At 50.1% G+C, this 19,238-nt stretch overlaps 2 protein-coding genes and 1 long non-coding RNA gene across 4 annotated transcripts in view; 2 read left to right on the top strand and 1 right to left on the bottom strand.

Annotated features, from left to right (window-relative positions):
- Positions 1–3,243: 3,243 nt before the first annotated feature.
- On the top strand, positions 3,244–5,220 carry LOC122388720. The gene is made up of 3 exons (XR_006257859.1): positions 3,244–3,519; positions 3,991–4,116; positions 4,571–5,220. It is a non-coding gene; the product is annotated as an uncharacterized LOC122388720 (long non-coding RNA).
- A 1,719-nt stretch (positions 5,221–6,939) lies between these two features.
- LOC122388719 (protein RFT1 homolog) lies at positions 6,940–13,418 on the bottom strand. Its single transcript, XM_043380088.1, has 9 exons — positions 13,400–13,418; positions 12,597–12,682; positions 12,154–12,270; positions 11,482–11,671; positions 10,931–11,158; positions 10,015–10,265; positions 9,637–9,765; positions 8,988–9,124; positions 6,940–7,783 (listed from the first exon to the last, which is right to left on the bottom strand). Exons 4-9 carry the CDS (start codon positions 11,551–11,553, stop codon positions 7,647–7,649), a joined length of 954 nt encoding a protein of 317 aa, XP_043236023.1. The 5' UTR covers positions 11,554–11,671; positions 12,154–12,270; positions 12,597–12,682; positions 13,400–13,418; the 3' UTR covers positions 6,940–7,646.
- Positions 13,419–13,878: 460 nt separating this feature from the next.
- Positions 13,879–19,238, top strand: part of LOC122388715 (nuclear hormone receptor HR96-like) — a 32,133-nt gene continuing 26,773 nt past the window's right edge. Inside the window, exon 1 of one of the 2 annotated variants that reach the window (XM_043380074.1) lies at positions 13,879–14,150. The gene's annotated coding sequence lies outside the window, so the exon portion shown is untranslated. The remainder of the gene's footprint in view (positions 14,151–19,238) is intronic. The other variant, XM_043380075.1, reaches the window with a different exon arrangement.

Below are 19,238 nucleotides of genomic sequence, written 5' to 3'. Positions count from 1 at the left end.
GACGCGATGTCGGGAACGCGGTTCTTGACTCCGGGGAGATAGCTGATGTCGAATCTGAACCGGAGGGTCTTTTCCTTGAGATTACGGAGACGGGCGTTGGGCAGGTCGACCAGTGATCGGTCCCCGAAAATCTTCACGAGGGGTTTGTGGTCAACAACGACCGTGAGGTCGCTGCAGCCGAGCACGAAGAAGCGCGTTTTCTCGAGGGCGTCGGCCACTGCCAGCGCCTCGCCCTCGACCGGGGCGTACCGAGATTCAGCGCCGGATGTAAAGCGGCTTCCCACCAGCGTGGTCTTCCAGCCCTCAGCGCAGCAGAGTGGTGACCGACCGGCGCATGTGCAGTATTTCTGGAGTAACCAGAAACCGATACCAGTACGGGACCAGTCGGTGGCCAGGACGGTTGGGCGATCTGTCTCGAAGATCTGGACACCCTTCGTGACCTCCTCGACGATGGTCCGTTTCGACATGTCGAACAGTGCCTGGAGTTCATCCGTCCACGTGAACTTGCCGGGCTTCAGGAGTTCCCGGAACGGCAGCATGGCATCCGCCATGGCGAATGCGTAGGCGACGTGATTGACGACCCCGAACCACGCGCGGACGTCTGTCAGGTTCCTGGGAGTGGGGAACTCGGTGATGCTCTGAAGGAAGGCATGAGACGGGCGGACTGTGTCAGGCGTGATTTCAAACCCAGCGAATTCCGCTGTCTTCTGGGCGAAGACAAACTTCTCGCTGTTCAGCGTGATGCCGGAACGGCCACACATGTCCAGCCATTCCACAGTGCGCCAGAACACCTCCTCGATGCTGTCTCCCCAGAGAAGGGTGTCGTCGATGCATTTCGTGTAGCAGTCGTGTGACAGGTTTGCCGCCATCACGATCTCGTCATAGCGGCGCGTGTACCCGTCACCGCTGGAGATGTAGCCCTGGGGTGCCGCGCAGTAACGGTATCGGCCCCAAGGGGTCAGGAAAGTGGTGAGGTGTCGATCTTCCTCGTGTAGGGGCACCGAATGGTAGCCATTCCAGGCGTCCAGTATCGTCTTGTAGGTCGACCTCGGCACAGACCGGGCTTGGTGGAAGGGACTTGGGGTATGATGCGTCTCTCTTGCGGCGCAGCGGTTCAGGGGCTGAAGGTCGACGCAACGGCGAGGGCTTCCCGACTTCTTGGAGACGACGACCATCCGGTGGCACCAGGTCACCGGCTCACCAATCGGTACGGGCTCGATGACCCCCAGCTGCACGTCGCGATCCAGGGCGGCCTTGACCTCCGTCTGCCAGTGCAGTGGTACTGGGATAGCCTTGTGGTGGGCCACTGGCTCGGCGTCAGGTCTGAGCATGATGCGCAGGGGTGGACCGTCCATCGGCGTGAGTGGCTGATGTTCACAGGTGTTGAACGTGCTCGCAGAGTAATAGTCGGCCAGCCACTGACGCAGGGCGTCGACGTTGCTCTCCGTTGCCGGCATAGGTAGCTCTGTTGGCTTAGGCGGAGGCGTCTGACGGCGAGGACAGGAACATGCGTTGTACTCGTCGATGCCGATCCCATCCGCGGAGATAGACGCGAGCCCGACAGCGGGGAAAGCGGCGTCGATCATGCCGAGGTCACGACAGGCATCTCGACTGAGGTACATGGTGTCGCAGTTCGGCGTGATGTACACGAACTGTCGAGTCTCCCGCCGAATGCCGTCGCGGTGGCCGGATATACGTAGGATCAACGCTCCGCGGATGTCGATGGGATCGCCGTTTGCTGCGTGCATCCTCAGGGACGTCGGGACGAGGTCAGCCTCCGTGACGCCAAGGCGTCGCATGAGAGAGATGCCCGCCAGACAGCTCTGACAGCCTGTGTCGGCGATGACTTCCTGAGTGATGGTGGCCTGGCTGACCGTGCACTGGAGGCCCAGGGCGCCGTAATCGGCCGGTTGGAGCGAGAGGTCCAGTTTAATCGACGGCTGGGGCTGGCTGGGTTGCTGACACCAGCTCTGGGTGATGTCGTCGTACATGTGGTGCCGCATGGCTGCGGCGGTGCATGAAGCTACCGTGTCGTGCGTTGAGTCTCTGAGGCTACAGAGAGCGTCACTGGGAGCGTCATCATCGCCCTCCGGATGTGTAGTCGCGATACCGGCTGCCTGTCGCTGCAGGCAGGCCTCGGTGAAGTGGCCCCGGCGTCTGCAATGACGGCACTGGCTGCGGTAGGCGGGACAGGATTTAGCGCGAACCGCGACAGAGGCTTTTACGCCATGACCTGTCCGACGACAATATTGGCAGACGTCGGCCGGTCCTGCGACTGAACTCTGTTGACGGCCAGCATCGCCAGCTGATACTCGCCGCTCCTGCTCGCCGATGCTCGCTTTCGCTCGCCGGTACTGGCTGCGGGCGGCGGCCACACCTTGAGACTGACCCAGCGTCTGAGCGGATCGCTTACCAGCCTCTTTTGCTTCGACGAAACGAATGGTCTCTTCCAGGGGGATCGGTGTCTGGCCTTGGGCGAGGAGGTCCAGTTGAATATCCCTGTCCGCTAGCCCCCTGGCGAGCGTATCGCGTGTGACTTCATCCTGGTAGCTGACGACCCGTCCGCATTCGCAGGTGACGTGAAACTTACAGACAGCCGCCTGCCCGCGAAGACGAGCGGCGAACGCCCTGACCGGCTCTTCGTGCTCCTGCGTCATGTTGTGGAGCTGGACGCGAGCCACTGCGAGGTTTTCCTCGCGGACGGCGAGACTTCGCATTGCGGCCAAGACAGTCTGTTCGTCCTTGGATGAGAGGGAGCCCCCCGAGAATCTGGTGAGGTCCCTGCGGAGGCCTTCGTCGCAGCATTCAAGCAGCTGGATGACGCAGTCTGTATCGGTGAGTCCGGTGGCTTTCTTGTACTCCGTCCATCGGCTGGTGAAATACTCCCAGTCCTCGCTGGATCCGGCAGCTGTCACGCGCGGTCTGGTGACCTTTTCGGCAGTAATGCTCACTGTAGGCCGGGTATGGGCCTCGGACTGGTGCATTTGAAGAAGTTGTACGACCACGATAGGTGCGGTATCTGCAGCGACGACGTATTCACAGCCGCTGAATGGGCAGGCTGTTGCCATGGTTCGAGGCTCGGGTTTCGACGTTATGCTTGATTGCAAATTAAGATATGTCCAACATAGATAGGCATGCGCGCCATTTCGATATTCTGTATTCGGAATTCAGTGAATGTTGGACATATCTAGTCCTGCGGACGAGACAGAAACAATGTTACAGAGGGAAGGCACTGCATACATGTCTAGTGGAAGAAAAGAAGACTGCTGGAAATAAAACAAACTTCTCCATCCTAATTGACCTTCATCCTCCCAACACCCAATCCTGTCCCCTAGTGAGAATCCTAGCCACACAAACCAACCATAACAATGCAACCCATCGATCAAAGTAAAAGTTAAAGTTTAAGAACTCAAGGAGGTGCCGATACAAAGGCTAAACCTCCGATAACCATCGCATCGCATCGCATCGTTCGGACGACAATGTGATGTCAAGGCGAATCAAGAAGTTCTTCATGCGATTGTTAGTTATCTGTCGTGCTAACTTATTAGCAGTTGAGTTGTGAAATGTATTATCAAAATCAATGTTTATTGAACGCAGATTCAGTTTATTTTCAGATGTACCTAGGTACCCTTACACTTCACTCATCTCAAGCTGTTCAAACACCCTTGACAAAGTCGATTAAGATGAAACGTTGGGTATAATTTATACTGTGTTTTCTCTGCATTATTAACATATTCATCATATATACAATATAAGGGCCACATGCTTTTTACAGGGAGACATGTCAGACAGCCCAGTAGGATGAGGCTTCGTCAAGCGTCATTTTTAGCAAAGCTTTTCTTGCTTAAAATCCAGTCTGCAAAACATGGCAGGGCTTACACTTTGGCTTACACTTGACTCCCAGCTGTTTTGTCTTTGCTATGCGATGTTAAACATATAAAACATCTTACTATTCATGTATGCGCCATGACTCATGTAATCTTTTCACAGCCAACACGCTCCTAATGTACTGGGAATGTGGGGAGTGCAGCAGCATCAGTGCAGCACCAATGGTCAGATGCGACGGCTGTGATAAATGGTACCACTTCCGTTGCGCGGGACTGTCTAAGGAGCCAGGTAAGCGCAAATGTTTTCTGTCTCAGTCTTTTTGTTGCAGCTATAGTGATCAATGAAATATTTTCTGCACTGTTCAGCCAAACATGTATTTCAAACAATCTGCTTCCCAACCAAGGGCGTCGCCACAGGGGGGGGGGGGACGGAGGGGATCTCGTCCCTCCACTTTTTAAAATTTTTAACATTACGCCTATGGCGTTGCATGGAAAGAATCAACTTGAAATGGTCCGAGCCCCTCCAAAATGGTCAATGTCCCCTCCAGTCGTCGCACCGTGGCGTCGCCCCTGTTTCCAACTACACAGATTTAGTCAAACAATGTGCCAATATGGAATTTTCAGGTTCAGTTGAATGAAATAGGAACAATGATAATTGTAGATTACGTATACCTGCAAGAGAGGAAAACAGAATACATTGTATTGCTTGTCCTTCACCGATACTGTTATTTTTCCATTTCTAGAAACACCGACATGGCGATGCAGGTGGTACTGCCTGGTGAGGCCGCGGTCTCCGGAATCGCCTGCAGACGAAGTCACCTGGCGTCCATCTGCACATCACTTGCAGAAGTGAGGCCTGCTGACAGCGTCTGGCAGTGTCGGCAACGTGCCAGACAGCTATCTGGAGTCCTGCTCACCGCAGGTCGCCGACAGGAGGGGCGACGCATCGTCTCCGAGGTCGCCTCAGCATCAGTGAGACCCCACTGGCCGTCTTCTTAGGCTTCAACTAGATTGCGAACAACCTATGCTGAGACAACGCCCATGACGTGTGATCCGGTACCGCTACCGCACTGCGTGCCTGTGCCCGCCGTGAGCCGCTAGTGCATGGGTTCGACCATGAGAATGTGTGTTTATGTTGCTTTTACTATTGTTTATACGTTGAAGTGACGAATTGTTTATTTTTCGCAAGCCTCCGCTGTCCGGTTGCCTGCAGCTCCATGCAACGTCAGCTGTACTGTTGTTTTAATGTTGTCTCTCCGCTCAGCTGTACTGTTGCCTCTCCGCTCATATATGACACCCTCTATATGAATGGCACTACTGATTGTCACACCCACTGTCCGTATTGTCCGTAGTGGTGTCTACGCCCATGTTAATACAGCGTGCAGAATCCAGATTCTATTGAGGAGAGTTGAGCCAAGTCACCATAGGCTCGGGAAGAGAGCAACGTGGAGGCCCACTGCCCCTTCCCCGGCCCCCACTGGGGGCGCCAGCCACTCCAACTTTTGACTGGATGTCAAGAGCGTCGCCACGAGGGGAACGAGTCGCCGGCCAGCCAAGGTAGCCAACGGCGTGTGAAGGTTGCCTGACCTCGAGGAAACTGAGATGGCACCAACGGAGGTTTTGTTAAGTAGGCGACCAAAATTCGAGCGGCAGCAACCTGGGCACCTTCACAGGGAATATGACCGGGGGAATATGACCCAATATCCCCCGTAAATATGTGCCTCGGAAGGGAGACCCAACCATAAAACTCGCCGTATCTTATCCACTATTTTTCGAGCAGGTCCATAGATTTCCGTCCTCAAAAGTGCGGGGATATTCCCCAGTGTTTGAGTTGGATGGGACTATCGTGGCGTTTACACCGACAGGAGATTCCCATTGCCGGCTGTGGGAAATTTGGATATCAATGGAATCAAAATCTTATCGATCGATGAAGAACTAAATTACCCCGACCCGGAGAGCGTCTTTGGAATCAAAGCAGTAGCACATGACGCAAGACTTCAGGCAAATGAATCCTTCTCGTCTGAAATAAAACATTTGTGTATTGATAAGCACGTTTTATAAGCAATGGTAGCAAGATTCTTCATGTATTTGGTTTTAGTGATAATTTAGTAGCAGATACTTACCGTCGCATTTCGTTTTTTTAATTAATAATTTATATTGTCAGAACTAGCAACATATCTCTTCACTCAACAATAATTACAAAAATGAAAAAGAAATGATAAATTGCTCATATTTTGGTGAAACTAAAAATTAATTCAGCACATATTTTTTTTACAGCGTTGAAGTCCAGCTCCAAAGGACAGCTGACGATCGTAGCCGAGCAGGCTGCGTATATATCTTTCCCGAGCGAAAAAAACAAACATTCCAGTTTTTTGGCGCTTTTGTTTCAATTGTGGTGGTTCTGTTAGAAGGCCCATACAGATGGTGTTTGCGCAAAATTTCTAACGGAAAATCACCGACTATTTAGTGTCGACAGCTGCATATTAACTTTTTGAACACGCCTCCATCACTGCTTGTTTATTGGCTGTCTGTGGTATTGGGCTGTGTGGCTGTAGGTATATACCGTGTGTTGCTGGGTGATTGTGATAATATTTTGATGATTAACCTTTTTATTCAGCGGTAGAGAATTCTGAAAATCCCAGGGGGTGCTACAAACCCCTAATTATCCACCCCTGTTTTATTTTAAGTTCCATCCAGTACCAGTATGAGTGTTTATGGCAATGGAAGGTCAGGTAGGTGAAACATTTCATTATTGTAATTTTAATCTTTTGAGACCTGAGTTTCAACATTCTCTTGAGAGCCTGAGAGCATTCATGCCAAGGTTTCTGAGTCTGTTTCATGATAAAGAGACAATATTTATAATGGAGTCAACTTGTGGGTCAAGTCAGCAGAACTTGATAAATGAGTATGACATCACCTCTACACCTGTCGCCTCCTGTATTGTAGTGATGGCAGGTTCAATGCTGAGTCTCAGAATAATAGCCAGCGAGCGTATACTGTTGTTTTGTATTTCTATGCCCGATCGGCCCTAATGTGTAATGTCTTGCATTTCTAAATATTGAACTGTAATGAATGAGACGCTGTAATGAGGTACTGTAATGAAAAGACTGCCTCAGACTGCAAGGTTCTATTTAACCAAATATGACTGCATGTCTGCTACAGAATGAAACACTGACAAACACTGACACTGACATCAGGCACTGACAAAGTGAATGCACAAGAACGATAAGGACTTCTGGACTTCAGAGCAAGAGATACACCCTACGCTCAGGAACGCCGCTGTCACCACACATAGCATACAGCACCCGGTCGTGCCCATCATTAGCCTACAAGCCCCACCAGACGCTAACCGGCCACGATTTTACCGCCCTCTACGAAAAGCAGTCATCTCACTTTGCAAGCGACCTCTACAACGATAGAGGAATCGACAACTGGCAATCCGGCCTGATCGCGTCTCTCCGGTCTTACCACTTTGGCTATGCAGTGGTGGTAAACGGTAATGGGCTTCCGCGATTACCATAAGCTCCAGGGAGGTGCCATCCCTTCACCTCCCCTGCCGTCCCCTGCATCGCCATCGTTCATCACAAATGGCTATAATTAGGATCTGAATGCCAAAATTCATCGGTAGGAAGTTGCTTTCAAGCACTGTCCAGCTCTCAAATGGCCGATAGCCTCAACGCCCCCTGCAGTCGCACCAGTCTTAAAATTAATAGATCCACTCTACTGACAGGCACGGTGTATATTCAACCCAAAATGCACATAAATATCACAACAAAACAACCCCTATTCCCTGCGTGACCATGTGAGTAGCACTCCCCGCTAGCTGCGCTTCAGTTTATCCCCGACCCGCTCCTTGACCGCCTGGAGGAGGCGGGGCTCGCTGTACACTGCCGCGGCCACCACGGCGGCCCCACAGAGCGCGCCCACAGCCACATGGGCGGCGGCGGAGCTGGGGTATAGTCTCTCTTGAAAGTATCGCGACTCCGAAGGAAGGCGCCACCTGTCCCAGCCGCGGTTGAGCGGAAAGGTTTGAGAGCCGCCGCGCTGGTAGCACTGACCGAAGCCTGACACGCGGAGGCAGCCGGCGCAGCGGGCCGAGGGAAGTGGTTGCGGACTGCGGAGGGATGGGGGGGGGGGGGTGGCAGTCGCCATCCGGTTACTTGTGATGGTAGCTAAGCATGTGGTCAACGGAGGCCACCCTACTCGCAGAGGATTTGTTGAGATTTGTTTCATTGCAAAGTTAGCAATTTGACTCGTCATCGGCACGACTGTCACATTTTTTTTTTTTGGGGGGGGGGGGTAAAATCCGGAAACTCGTGCGCATATACCTAAAAAATCATCTGTTGCACCCGCTAACAGAATGCATCCGTGCTTGCACATGCACTCGTAAGCGGATTCAAAAACAAGAATTATCTCTCTAGCCAGTTCGCCAATTCGCTGTCTAGCCATTTAGTCTTATATTTGAAGTTCTCTCTTTTTAATGAGCCGGTTAACGAACGGCGACAAAAAAGAAAAAATAATGCTGTTCAGCCATGTTCTTTTTAAAAACTTATTTGATGCCAGGCTTCCTCCCCCCCCCCACACCCCGCATGACCTGTTTACGTCATTCAGAAGGCCTCATTACAGTAAGGGTTATGTATAGGCGGATCCAACCCAAAGTTTTGGGAGGGGCAAACCATCACAATTTATTGTCTCTTTTCATGCACTGCCATAGACGTAATGTTAAAAATGATGTCCTTTGTGGAGGGCAATTGCCCTATTTGCCCTCCCCTGGATCCGCCACTGGGGTTATGGCGGAACTTCGCTTCGTTGTGATTTTACGCGTCACGCACACTGAGTGATTGGCGCCCAGAAAGGCACACCAATGAGCGTCCGGCTGGTGAGCCCAAGAGGCACCGGTATCCGCCTGGGGCGGTGGACGGGGTCAAGGGAGAGCGATACGAGCATGACCTTTGGCCGGCCTCCGCCTGTTTTGACCCAGTTGTCAGCCGCTGGGGCCTGCGTCATATAGCAATTTTCCTTCTACCGCTGGCGTGAAATCGTGTTACAGCGTACTTTTTATGATACAGGCCATGACCTCCCTACTGGGGTCCTCAAACTGAATGGAATAGTTCGCTGAGCCGCCGCAGCCCAGGACGCGATACTTTCAAGAGAGACTATACAGCCAGCTCTCGGAGCCGGCTGCCAGCAGGCCGGCGGTCACCAGCGCGGCAGCCACGGCGGGCGGCGGGCGGAGACCGAGCAGCGGCGGCACGGACACCGCCGGCTCCAGCGGCAGACCGGCCACGAACCGGTAACTGGCGACACACGGGGCGGGGACAGGGTGAGAGTAATCGGACTGTAATCGCCACGCCCCGCGTGGATTGTCCATGAAGGTAATACATACAATACATACATACGAGAGAGGTACGGGACACTGTATCGGGCATCAGCGACACACGGGGTGGGGACAGGGTGAAAGGGGTACGGGACACTGCATCAAGCGCCAGCAACACACTGGACGGGGCGAGCGGGCAGCAGCAGCAGAAAATGGGACGAAGACATGATGGTTGAGAGTGGCACGGGACACTGTATCGGGAACCAGCAGCATACGGGGAGGGCACGGGATGAGAATTGAGAGGGGTACAGGACACTATTGGGGACAGCAGACATTCGTATCAGTCGATGGACGGGTGAAGTAACGAGATCCAAGTATATCGAGATCGGCGAATAAAGCGTGATATTGACTATCCATGACAGATTGGATAATGATGTAAATAATTAGACCAATTAGGACAAATCAAATCTATTCAAAAACACAAAAACTCACCAAACGTATATCCTGGTCAGCATATTGACGCAGTTGGCGAGGATCAATCCAACCCCGCCGAATAGCCTAGTAAAGATCCCTGTCGAGATGACGAATATCACAGATAGCAGCACCATCTTCCGGTTATACCTGAAACACCGGAAAACGCCACAACACCTGTCAAAGCGCCCGATAGTAACGTTCCTAGCTTCACTTTATCGACACGACTGGCCAGCCTTTCCACTTCGCCTTTAGCCGCAAAAGGCAGTCTAACAACAAAAACCAACATGAGAACGTCATTTCCTAATCCGCTCAGCCTCTACCGACTAATTTACCTCACTCCTTACTAAGCCCCGACCATTTCCCGACTGCCTTCCATAAACCCTCCACGGCACTTACCCATTGATCTGTTCCTGGCGCATCACTGCGAACGTGTAGCACTCCAGCACTCCGTTCACCGCCAGTAGGAGCACGTAGGCGCACTGGGCGCGCAGCAGACTGACGGCCGGACCGGCGGTCAGCAGGGCGCCTCCGTACAGCCGCAGCAGCAGGTGGGAGTAGCTCCAGCCGAACGTGACGGCAACCAGACAGAGCAGGCTCATGGCGCGCAGCAGGTCGTGCAGAACCCGGCCCCCCGCGGCAGACACCGGCTGGAGGAAGAGGGGGTAGGGTCAGACTCATAGCGCGGAGTAGGTCGTGTAGCACCCGGCCCGCCACCGCAGACACCGGCTGGAGGGGGAGGGAGCTGTCAGGCACCAGCTGGAGGAGAGGTGCCAAACTGTCCCCTTCCAGTGACTGGCGAGAAGGGGAGAGATGGCCAGAAGGATAGAAGCTGGGCAACAAAACAAACCGAATGACAAAAAAAGACACCAAGATGAAGATCACAACGACTGGCAGTAAGGACTTATAGCGGAGATGAAGAGTAGCTACGAGTATAATTGGCTAATATCAGAGGAGTGTGTGCTTACTTGTGGAGAGGTATTACTGATCAGTGAAGAGAGATGGCAGCACGGGTCACATCGCCACCGTCGCGACAGGAAATGTTAGAGGCAGACGCGGTTGCTGGGAAAACGTGGCAGCACAACTTTGGCTCTATTTCTGAGGATACTCGAACCAGCGCTGCCGTGAGCTGTCTGTAACACAGGTAGGTCTTAATACCGTTTGACTGCAGTCTAAGAGGCCTTAGACCTAAAGTTCTAGCTAAATGAAACGAAGAATGCGACGACTTGGCCAAAAGAAACCACTATGACCGCGAAAACGCTTGACTACATTTGAAACCCCGCCCCTTTACAAATATGTAGTTCACTGGCCTCACCTGTCCCGGCACCAGTCTGGGTCCCAGCTCGCTCGCCGACTTCACCGGTAGACAGTTATCCGGTGAGCGGACGTGCCAGAGCAGGGTGCCGTAATAGATGACCACGAGGAGAGCGGAGCTGACCGCGTGGCCCACACAGTAGGCCCAGATGGCGTGGGACGGGTACAGGGCGATCAGCCAGGCTTTGAGCGCCACCCGACTGCACAGAGTGACCATGTCGGCTACCACCTTGGGAGAGAGGGAGAGCGGGTGGGTGAGAGAGTGGTGAGAGGAGATGGGGAGGGGCGAGAAGACGATAAGAGAGTCAGAGATAATCCACATATGCCAGCAAGGTAGGGAGAATACAGTACATTAACGCGGTGTGAACGATCGACGATCCGCAAACGACTGTCGCAGCAGGCGATTTGAGCTTCGGATATAATTTCACTGATATAGCAGAGTCATCGAGCATATAGCAGTCGAGCAGAGTCATCGGGGAACCGACGCGCCTCAAATATTTTCCCCTGACACCCTGTTCCTCTCCTCTGCGTCACCCCACCGCCGTCATTCACCTTCAATTTGACAAAGAGCATGGCCTGCGCCAGGATGACCAGCGGCTGGGCGGCCGTCTCCAGTACAACCATGGCCGCGGTGACCCACACGCCCAGACGGTACTCTGAGGTCACCTCGGGCGCCGGCTGGCTGAGCGCGTGCAGCCAGAGGCCGGCCAGCGCCGCCGACACCGCCGCTGACACGGGCACGCTAACAGGGGAGCGGGGCGTCAGTCAGAGGCAATTACAACACTGCTCTTTTATAATACACTCAATTCACTGGCAATAAAACATTACATACTTATGTGCCTATGACGATCCCCACATCTGAAGAAATAAACGTCATTTATCGAGGCAATGACCATTTAAAACCACTACTACTCAACAGAACTGTGCCGATTAGCTGCTACCCATTGACTGCCTCCACAGTCCACATTCCACAACAACACCTGTTTTTGAAGTAGGTACCTATATCGACAGTTCCCAGCAAGCACATCCTAAGTGTCAAATTTTTGAAATTGAGATTTCTATACCATTCGACTCAGCTCGTCGAGCTGAGTCGAATGGTATGAAAATCACAGTTTCGAAAATTTAACACTTGGGATGTTCTTGCTGGGAACTGCCGATATGCAGCTTCTCCCAACAGCTGTGACCATTTCGAGTTAAACTGATGTCCGGACCGGAACGATGTACCTGAGCCACACCAAGTTGATGGCCTGGCGCCACGTGCTGCTCTCTGTCACGCCCAGCGCCGCCCGACGGAAAGCCTCCACACTGACAAAGGTGTCAGTCGAGTAGAGTAGAGCCAGCCTGGGAAGCAGACTAGGGCTTCAGAACTTTGAACAGAATTGATTTACCTACTTTAAAACTACACTTAAATAAAGAACTGAATGTCAGTCAAAAGGAACAGGTAATTCGGTACATGCTTATGAAGATAACCGTATATTACTTCATTTTATACAATAACTAGAAAATAAGAGCAAACTCTGTTCAACTAGAAACATACGAAAAATTAGCATTTTTCTTATGGAGTACACACTACAGTTCTGGTGAGAAAATAGCATATGTTCTACTTAGGAACTCAGACATTGGATGCATCACTGATGCATGATAGGAAAAAAGTAAAGGGTGCATACCTGACATTGATGATGCCCAGGACATCAGATGTAATATACCGGAGAATGACTGCATTTGTGATGAATGTGAACACTCGGTAGGTTATCTGAAAGACATTTGATAGGTAGGTAGGTATAGCTTCAGCATCAATATGTGCAACACAGACCATGCTATTCTGGGCCCTGTTTCACCGGTGATAGCAGCACGCTGCTATCACACGTGTCAAATTGGGTTTCCATGGAAACATCAGCAAACCATGACACCGTCAATCTGTGTGATGTCATCAAATATTGCTGCCAACAGCTTCACGGCCGTGCGATCAAACACATCGCATTCAACGAAACAGCAACTCTGTTCCAAACGCAGCTCACGGATTACACGAAACGTCATTAGTGTGACCTCATCACATTACGTCAGCTCGCGCAATTTGATAGTAGCGTGCTGCTATCAACGGTGAAACAGGGCCCTGGTCTCTGCAGCATACAGGTAGGTACTTCATTGGTGGAAAATCCCAGGGGGTGCTTCAAACCCCTAATTATCCACCCCTGTTTTTTATTTTAAGTTCCATCCAGTACCAGTATGAGTGTTTATGGCTTGGAAGGTAGGTGAAACATTTCATTATTGTAATTTTAATCTTTTGAGACCTGAATTTCAACATTCTCTTGAGAGCCTGAGAGCATTCATGCCAAGGTTTCTGAGTCTGTTTCATGATAAAGAGACAATATTTATAATGGAGTCAACTTGTGGGTCTCTACCGCTGAATGAAAAGGTTAATCATCAAAATATTATCACAATCACCCAGCAACACACGGTATATACCTACAGCCACACAGCCCAATACCACAGACAGCCAATAAACAAGCAGTGATGAAGGCGTGTTCAAAAAGTTAATATGCAGCTGTCGACACTAAATAGTCGGTGATTTTCCGTTAGAAATTTTGCGCAAACACCATCTGTATAGGCCTTCGAACAGAACCACCACAATTGAAACAAAAGCGCCAAAAAACTGGAATGTTTGTTTTTTTCGCTCGGGAAAGATATATACGCGAGCAGGCTGTTTGGTACTTCTTCACTACTTCTTAGAAGTACCCGTTAGTACCGATCATGTCTCACATAATAAGCTATTGGAACAAAAATATCCATATTCTCCAAATTATTCTCCTTTCACACTTTAAATAAATACTTTTGAAATGCATTTACCAATTAATTTCACAAAAACGGCTTAAAATTTTACAACGTCAAAATACTTATTCCAATTTCCACCATGAAACCACCACTATATTACTTGCTTACAGAACCGTGCGCACAGTGCGCGCAGTTTTATCGTGACGTCAGAGGGTGCTTCCTCAGTGGCGCCCCCTGGCGGGGAACGCGTGCAAAAAGTCCAGCTCTTAGGCATGTCCTGATGCTGAGGATCAACAAGCAGTGAGCTGTCTTTGGATTTCATGAATTTCATGAGGATATTGATATGAGAATATTTAGAAGACTGACATGACCTAGAAGATATCTGAACATTTCCTGAAACTACTTCGGAAGGACAAGGAGGCTTGAGATTGGAGACTGTAACAGTAAAGGTGAGTTGGAGTGTGTTTCTGTTCATGTTCATAAAAAAAAAATGAATGGCATCAGTGCTGATGTGCTGTCAAAATGCACAAGTGCTTAATTGGCTTGTAACAGCCAAGGCTGGGGTGTGTTCAGATGCTGGTGCAGAATACCTGACGGCTACTGGTATCCCAGGGCTTGGGGGGTAGGCTGGAATTGAACTCTTGGATCCTGATAATAACAGTAAAGAACAATAGGGACTGTGATAAATAAATCTCGTTGCTTTTTTGCCTTTGTAATTAGGTACTTGTGTGGAAACAGGTTTTGTTGTAATATGTGTTAATGTGAGATATTTGTTCCGAGATAACCCATATCTTTGGTGGTCTGAAATCTGAATGCTGACTGCCACATTCAAAACCCACTTTTCTCTGTAACTGTGACCCTGAACTGAAGAAGTCCCATGGATGAAATGTAGGTATTTTTTTTCAAAGAATTTTGCATTTCATTTATCATTCAGAACTTACTATGAGCAAAGGCTATCATATCTCAATGAAGGATAAAGTTTCCACAATCGACATCTGCACTTGCTGCCTGCTGGCTAATGGATTCGAAGCTATCAGTGTCTACATTTTAATTATGACAGATCAAGATGCTATTGGTAGAAATCAAGGCCCTAAAACATAGAACATAGGTAGAAATGCTATTTTAGCTTTGCTTTGGTCATTGGTACCTACCTTGGATATTGGATAATGGAGGAGCTATTTGGGTCTCCAAAGCATCAAACCATCACCTAGACTCTCCCTTTGCAGTAAAATACCACTCAATTTGTGAAATGTGAGATATTTATTGAAGAACCATGAGAAATGGGCCAGTGTTGAGTGTTGCAGGCTGCTGGATCTCATGTCAATGTCTAGTGAAATCATTAGAGTTCATATTGATATGCCCTTTTTCATTATTTCTCCCATATGATTAATGCTGACATTCAACTAGACTGATATAGTTGTCCTTTCCCAGCTAATAGCACTAATAGTAATGTGTTGCATGATGCTCTATCATTGTGTTGGTGTTGTGACCTTGACCTAAGGCTGTTTCCAAATGAACAGTGGGGCCTTTTTATTGCTCATATGTTTAATGGAGTGTTTTTTTTTTTTTGCAAAAGCAATGCTAAAAAGGTTATCTGAAATGGTTATTTACCTTCCCAAGCACTTAACCAATGACCATTTTGCATTTTTCAAGGAGAGAGGGAGAGGGGCTGACCCATCCCTTGTTGATTTGGTTTGGATATTGGGCATCCATTTTTGCTTTAAATTTGATCCTAAGACCCTGGATGGCCAAATATAAAGAAAGTGTAATGATAAATGATGAAGTTAAACCTGTAGAATTAGCTTGCATGAACTCAAGCATGGATAGTAATTCTAGTAATGCATGGATAGTAATGCAATACTAATTCTCATTCATGCCTTTGCCATGTGTGACTTTTTGTGATCTTGACATTGAGGCAACCTTACATAGCTCAGTCTCAGGATACCATCAAATATTGTGATCACAATGATCTTGCTTGATACACAGAAACATTGCTAGAAAGCAAGAAACCTCACCTAGATTGATATCATGCCGATTTCGGTCGAATATGACCTGACATTTGACACTCGGTGACTGGATCGAGTCGGAAACAGAAATTTTCGAATTGCGTGCCTGAAGAACAAAAGTCAAAGCCTTTCCAACTTCACAAACAAGCTGTGGGAGGGGGAGGTGCATCATTCTGTTGAGCCAGCAAGGGTTGACATTATATTACCTCTTGGAGGTCAATGGCTCCCTACATAGAGGTCAAATTTGACATTATATTACTGAGATGATTTGTCCGAGATGCCATGATTTGTCATGATTTGCTGAGATACCCATGCCAAAAATGCCCACCGGTTGTGACTCGGCCCGGCGTGCTATGAGCCGTTCGGTGTCCCCACGGACCACTCGATCTTTTGACCTTCAGTCTCTGTCCACGGGTCGACCTTTGACCCCTGCCGGCGAGCAGCGCCATCTAGGCACGAAATTGGACAGCAACGTGGCCGCCAGGCCACGGTGGCGCATTCGAGTCATCAGATGGGATTTTCAGAGTTATCGGCTTATCACGTCGGAGCGCCTTCAAAACACCTGAAGTGGTGTCACTCCTCAAACACGTGCTAAGCCAAGGCTGATGTATCACTGCGTTTGGTTACCTATATTTACGTAGGCATATAATGACATGTGGGTGGAGCGTCCATTGGCACATTACTTTCGCTCAACGTGTCAGAATGGACTGGTTGCACCAAGGGTTGCACCGCTTTGTTTTCCGTTTGACCTTTTGTTGAGGTTTCCATGTCATGCCTCGGTGGTAGTGGATTCGATACGGGGAAGACGCACGCTATTTTCCGCGCGTTTATCATGCATTTACATGAAGGCAATCGATGCTTGGCGAGACATTTTACGGTTCTTGTTCTCTGGAGGCAAGCCCGCTTACCTGAGGTCAACCCGCGCCAGGGCGGCGATTTGATCCGAAAACATCAAAACGGGACTAGGGGCGATTTACGCCCCCCACCCTCACCCCTTCCACTCATGTTTCCAATGCAATGTAATATGGATCATGACTCATGGTACTTAAAGTCATCAAACTGCATTGACGGCTTCATCTAACATTCATCCGGCCCTTCATTCACTTCAATTCGAAGCCAAAGTTCAAGAGCCTAAGCGTTTTGCTATCTCTTATTGGCGATTTTTGTTCACCGTAACCTTGATCTGGGTGTTGAAGTGCCGATGTGTGGTTCTTCAGCTGACGTATATTCTCCATTACCAAATATTCTGAGCGTCTCGCGGAAGGAGGCGTCTGTTGGTTTCGTTCTTCATCGCTCATCGTTCACCACCTGCATTTCAGTCGACTCCACACGGATCCGGTCTCGGTAGCTACCTCCACAGTAAACAAGACTATGATAGAATCATGTTCTCAGTCTGAACTGCTTCCAGACGTGATCATTATCCGACCACTCCCCGCTCGCCTCCAAAGGCACAGGGCACATTGGGTGAACCGAAACGGGCGCCTATGTTTCACTGAACCCTCGCCTCGGGGTGACGGACGGAATTCAGCCGGAACGGGGCGCAGAGCGGGCTCGGCTAAGCGGTGTGGTGCGTGCCGAGAGCACCACTGGTCCGCCTTGCCCAGCCGCTGTAGGACATACCCGGCGGCGCTCGCCGGGCTGGGCGGGCCGACACAAAGACTCGAGGTGGGGCTGTCAACGCGCCGTAACGAGGACCGTGGGGGAGCGAGTGTCCTTTCTCCGGTCCGTCCCTGGCCCTGCCCCACACTGGGGACCGGACACTGGTTCTGAAAGTGACCCGCGCGCGTCGCGTTGTCTCGTCTAATTGGGCCACGCCAGTGTCGCGTGAGACGGTGATCGAGAGAAGTCGAATGTGCCGCCGCCATGTCTTCCCTCGCTCTGCTGGAGATGCAGTTCGGGTGAGTGGGAGTGGATCAGCGCTGGTTGAAGACCGCTGGGTACTGGTGGTATTTGCGTGAACTTAATTGCAATCCATTTTTCACCGGTGCACTTTTTCCGAAGACAGTTATTACTTATTTGTTTCATTAAAAGAAAATGCATGCTACGGATGAGTGGGAGTAGTAATTCTGTAACCTCCCTTGTCCCCCTTGTCTTGCCGCGCTTTTTCAGTCACACCGGCGAAATGGAATGTTGATGATCTCGTTACCAGCGAACCTGAGGACCTGAAGACGTCCTGAACATACCAAAGTGTCCGGCTGTCACCATAACCAATGGTTATTGGTTCGTGGTATTTCAATGTTTCACTTATCGTGGTCAATAATACGGCTAGATGGGCGGTTTGAATGGATACTGAATAGGTCCGCGAGGCATTAGCACAATAGGTGATCTACCTAATGAGTTTGCTGTTAATAGCGAATAGCTGATCGCTAGCTAATAGCTAACCTAATATTCTTGAATTTCAGTTGCCGGTTTGACTCCACCCCTTGCAAGCTTGACCACTTACTGTGCACGAAACACACCGTATTCTCTTTGCACGCAAGTTTTATGCAAACCGTCATTATCTCCATTCTTCCAGCGCCGTGCGTTACCCCCGTGCGTATGCTGCTCATGAGGATTACACCCCTCGGCCCTCCCCATCACCCCTAGGCCGCTCACCCCGGTGTCCGTTCCTGCCGAGCACGTGCAGTGTGTCTTCTGAGCCTCTATCGGCGACAGAGGCTGTCACTGAGCGCGTCGGTCGTCGCTGCCGGGTCCGATCGGTCCACGGGAGCACCACGAGGCCCGTCTCGATACCACCGATAGATAGGGGCGGCGCCGTCCGCCGGCCGACAGAGCAAGCGATCCTTGGCTTATGGGCGATACTCGACACAAGTAGCAGCTAGCGGATAAAGACTTTAGGGTAATGGTCCTTTTTTCGAGACTGTCGTTTTGATTATGGAAAATCGCGACTTGATACGGTTTTTACGAGCAGTTACTCGGAATGGGTTATAGCGTACGATGCGACGAGACGCTATGTTGTCTTGGATCGTGTTGGGTGGTGAACGAGTCGTTTTGGTTTTCGACGTTGATATATCATGACGGCTTTTTCCACTGCTGATCATATGCCTACATATCTGTTACCTATAGAGGCGAACAGCTAGGGCCGAAGCGGCTGGGACCGGGCTCTCACCATCATTCAGCCCAGCATTCCATCGGTTCTCCGGCTCAGTTCCTGAGATCGAGACAGTTTTGGAGAAACTCTGCGTGCCTGTAATTGTCCACGTTTAGTTTCGCTGTTTCGGCTTGATTTAAAACGTTTTCCGTTGAATTAGTAAGAAAATCGCAAGCAATTCATTTCTTCATTAAATAATGTAGCCATTTACGTATGCCATGGAACCCGGCTATTTGATCCTTGTTCTGTACGTTTTTTGTAGGCACATTTTTCTTAAACATTTTCGTTATTGAACTTACAAAAATGTCCTGAAGTGACGGAAAAACCTTTTTACGGACTTTTTAGCGGTCAATATCGACCAACTCTCGAGGGATATTGTATCGATATTTGTGTTTCACACTATACCCACAGATATATAAATGCGACGAAAACCCTAAGCC

The sequence above is a fragment of the Amphibalanus amphitrite genome, unplaced genomic scaffold (assembly GCF_019059575.1).
Source record: "Amphibalanus amphitrite isolate SeventyFive unplaced genomic scaffold, NRLGWU_Aamphi_draft 000333F_arrow, whole genome shotgun sequence".
In the NCBI taxonomy this organism is placed as follows: domain Eukaryota; kingdom Metazoa; phylum Arthropoda; class Thecostraca; order Balanomorpha; family Balanidae; genus Amphibalanus; species Amphibalanus amphitrite.
The sequence above is the reverse complement of the archived record's forward strand: the minus strand, read 5'-3'. Positions and strand labels throughout refer to the sequence as shown.

Excerpts from the sequence above, each read along its gene's own strand:
- LOC122388719 (XM_043380088.1), bottom strand. The coding sequence starts at position 11,553 with ATGGTTGTACTGGAGACGGCCGCCCAGCCGCTGGTCATCCTGGCGCAG. Across the intron at positions 10,266-10,930 it reads CCAGACTGGTGCCGGGACAG|CCGGTGTCTGCCGCGGGGGG; the intron begins GTGAGGCCAGTG and ends CTCTTCCTCCAG. Across the intron at positions 7,784-8,987 it reads CGGCTCCGAGAGCTGGCTGT|ACCCCAGCTCCGCCGCCGCC; the intron begins ATAGTCTCTCTT and ends AAGAGAGACTAT.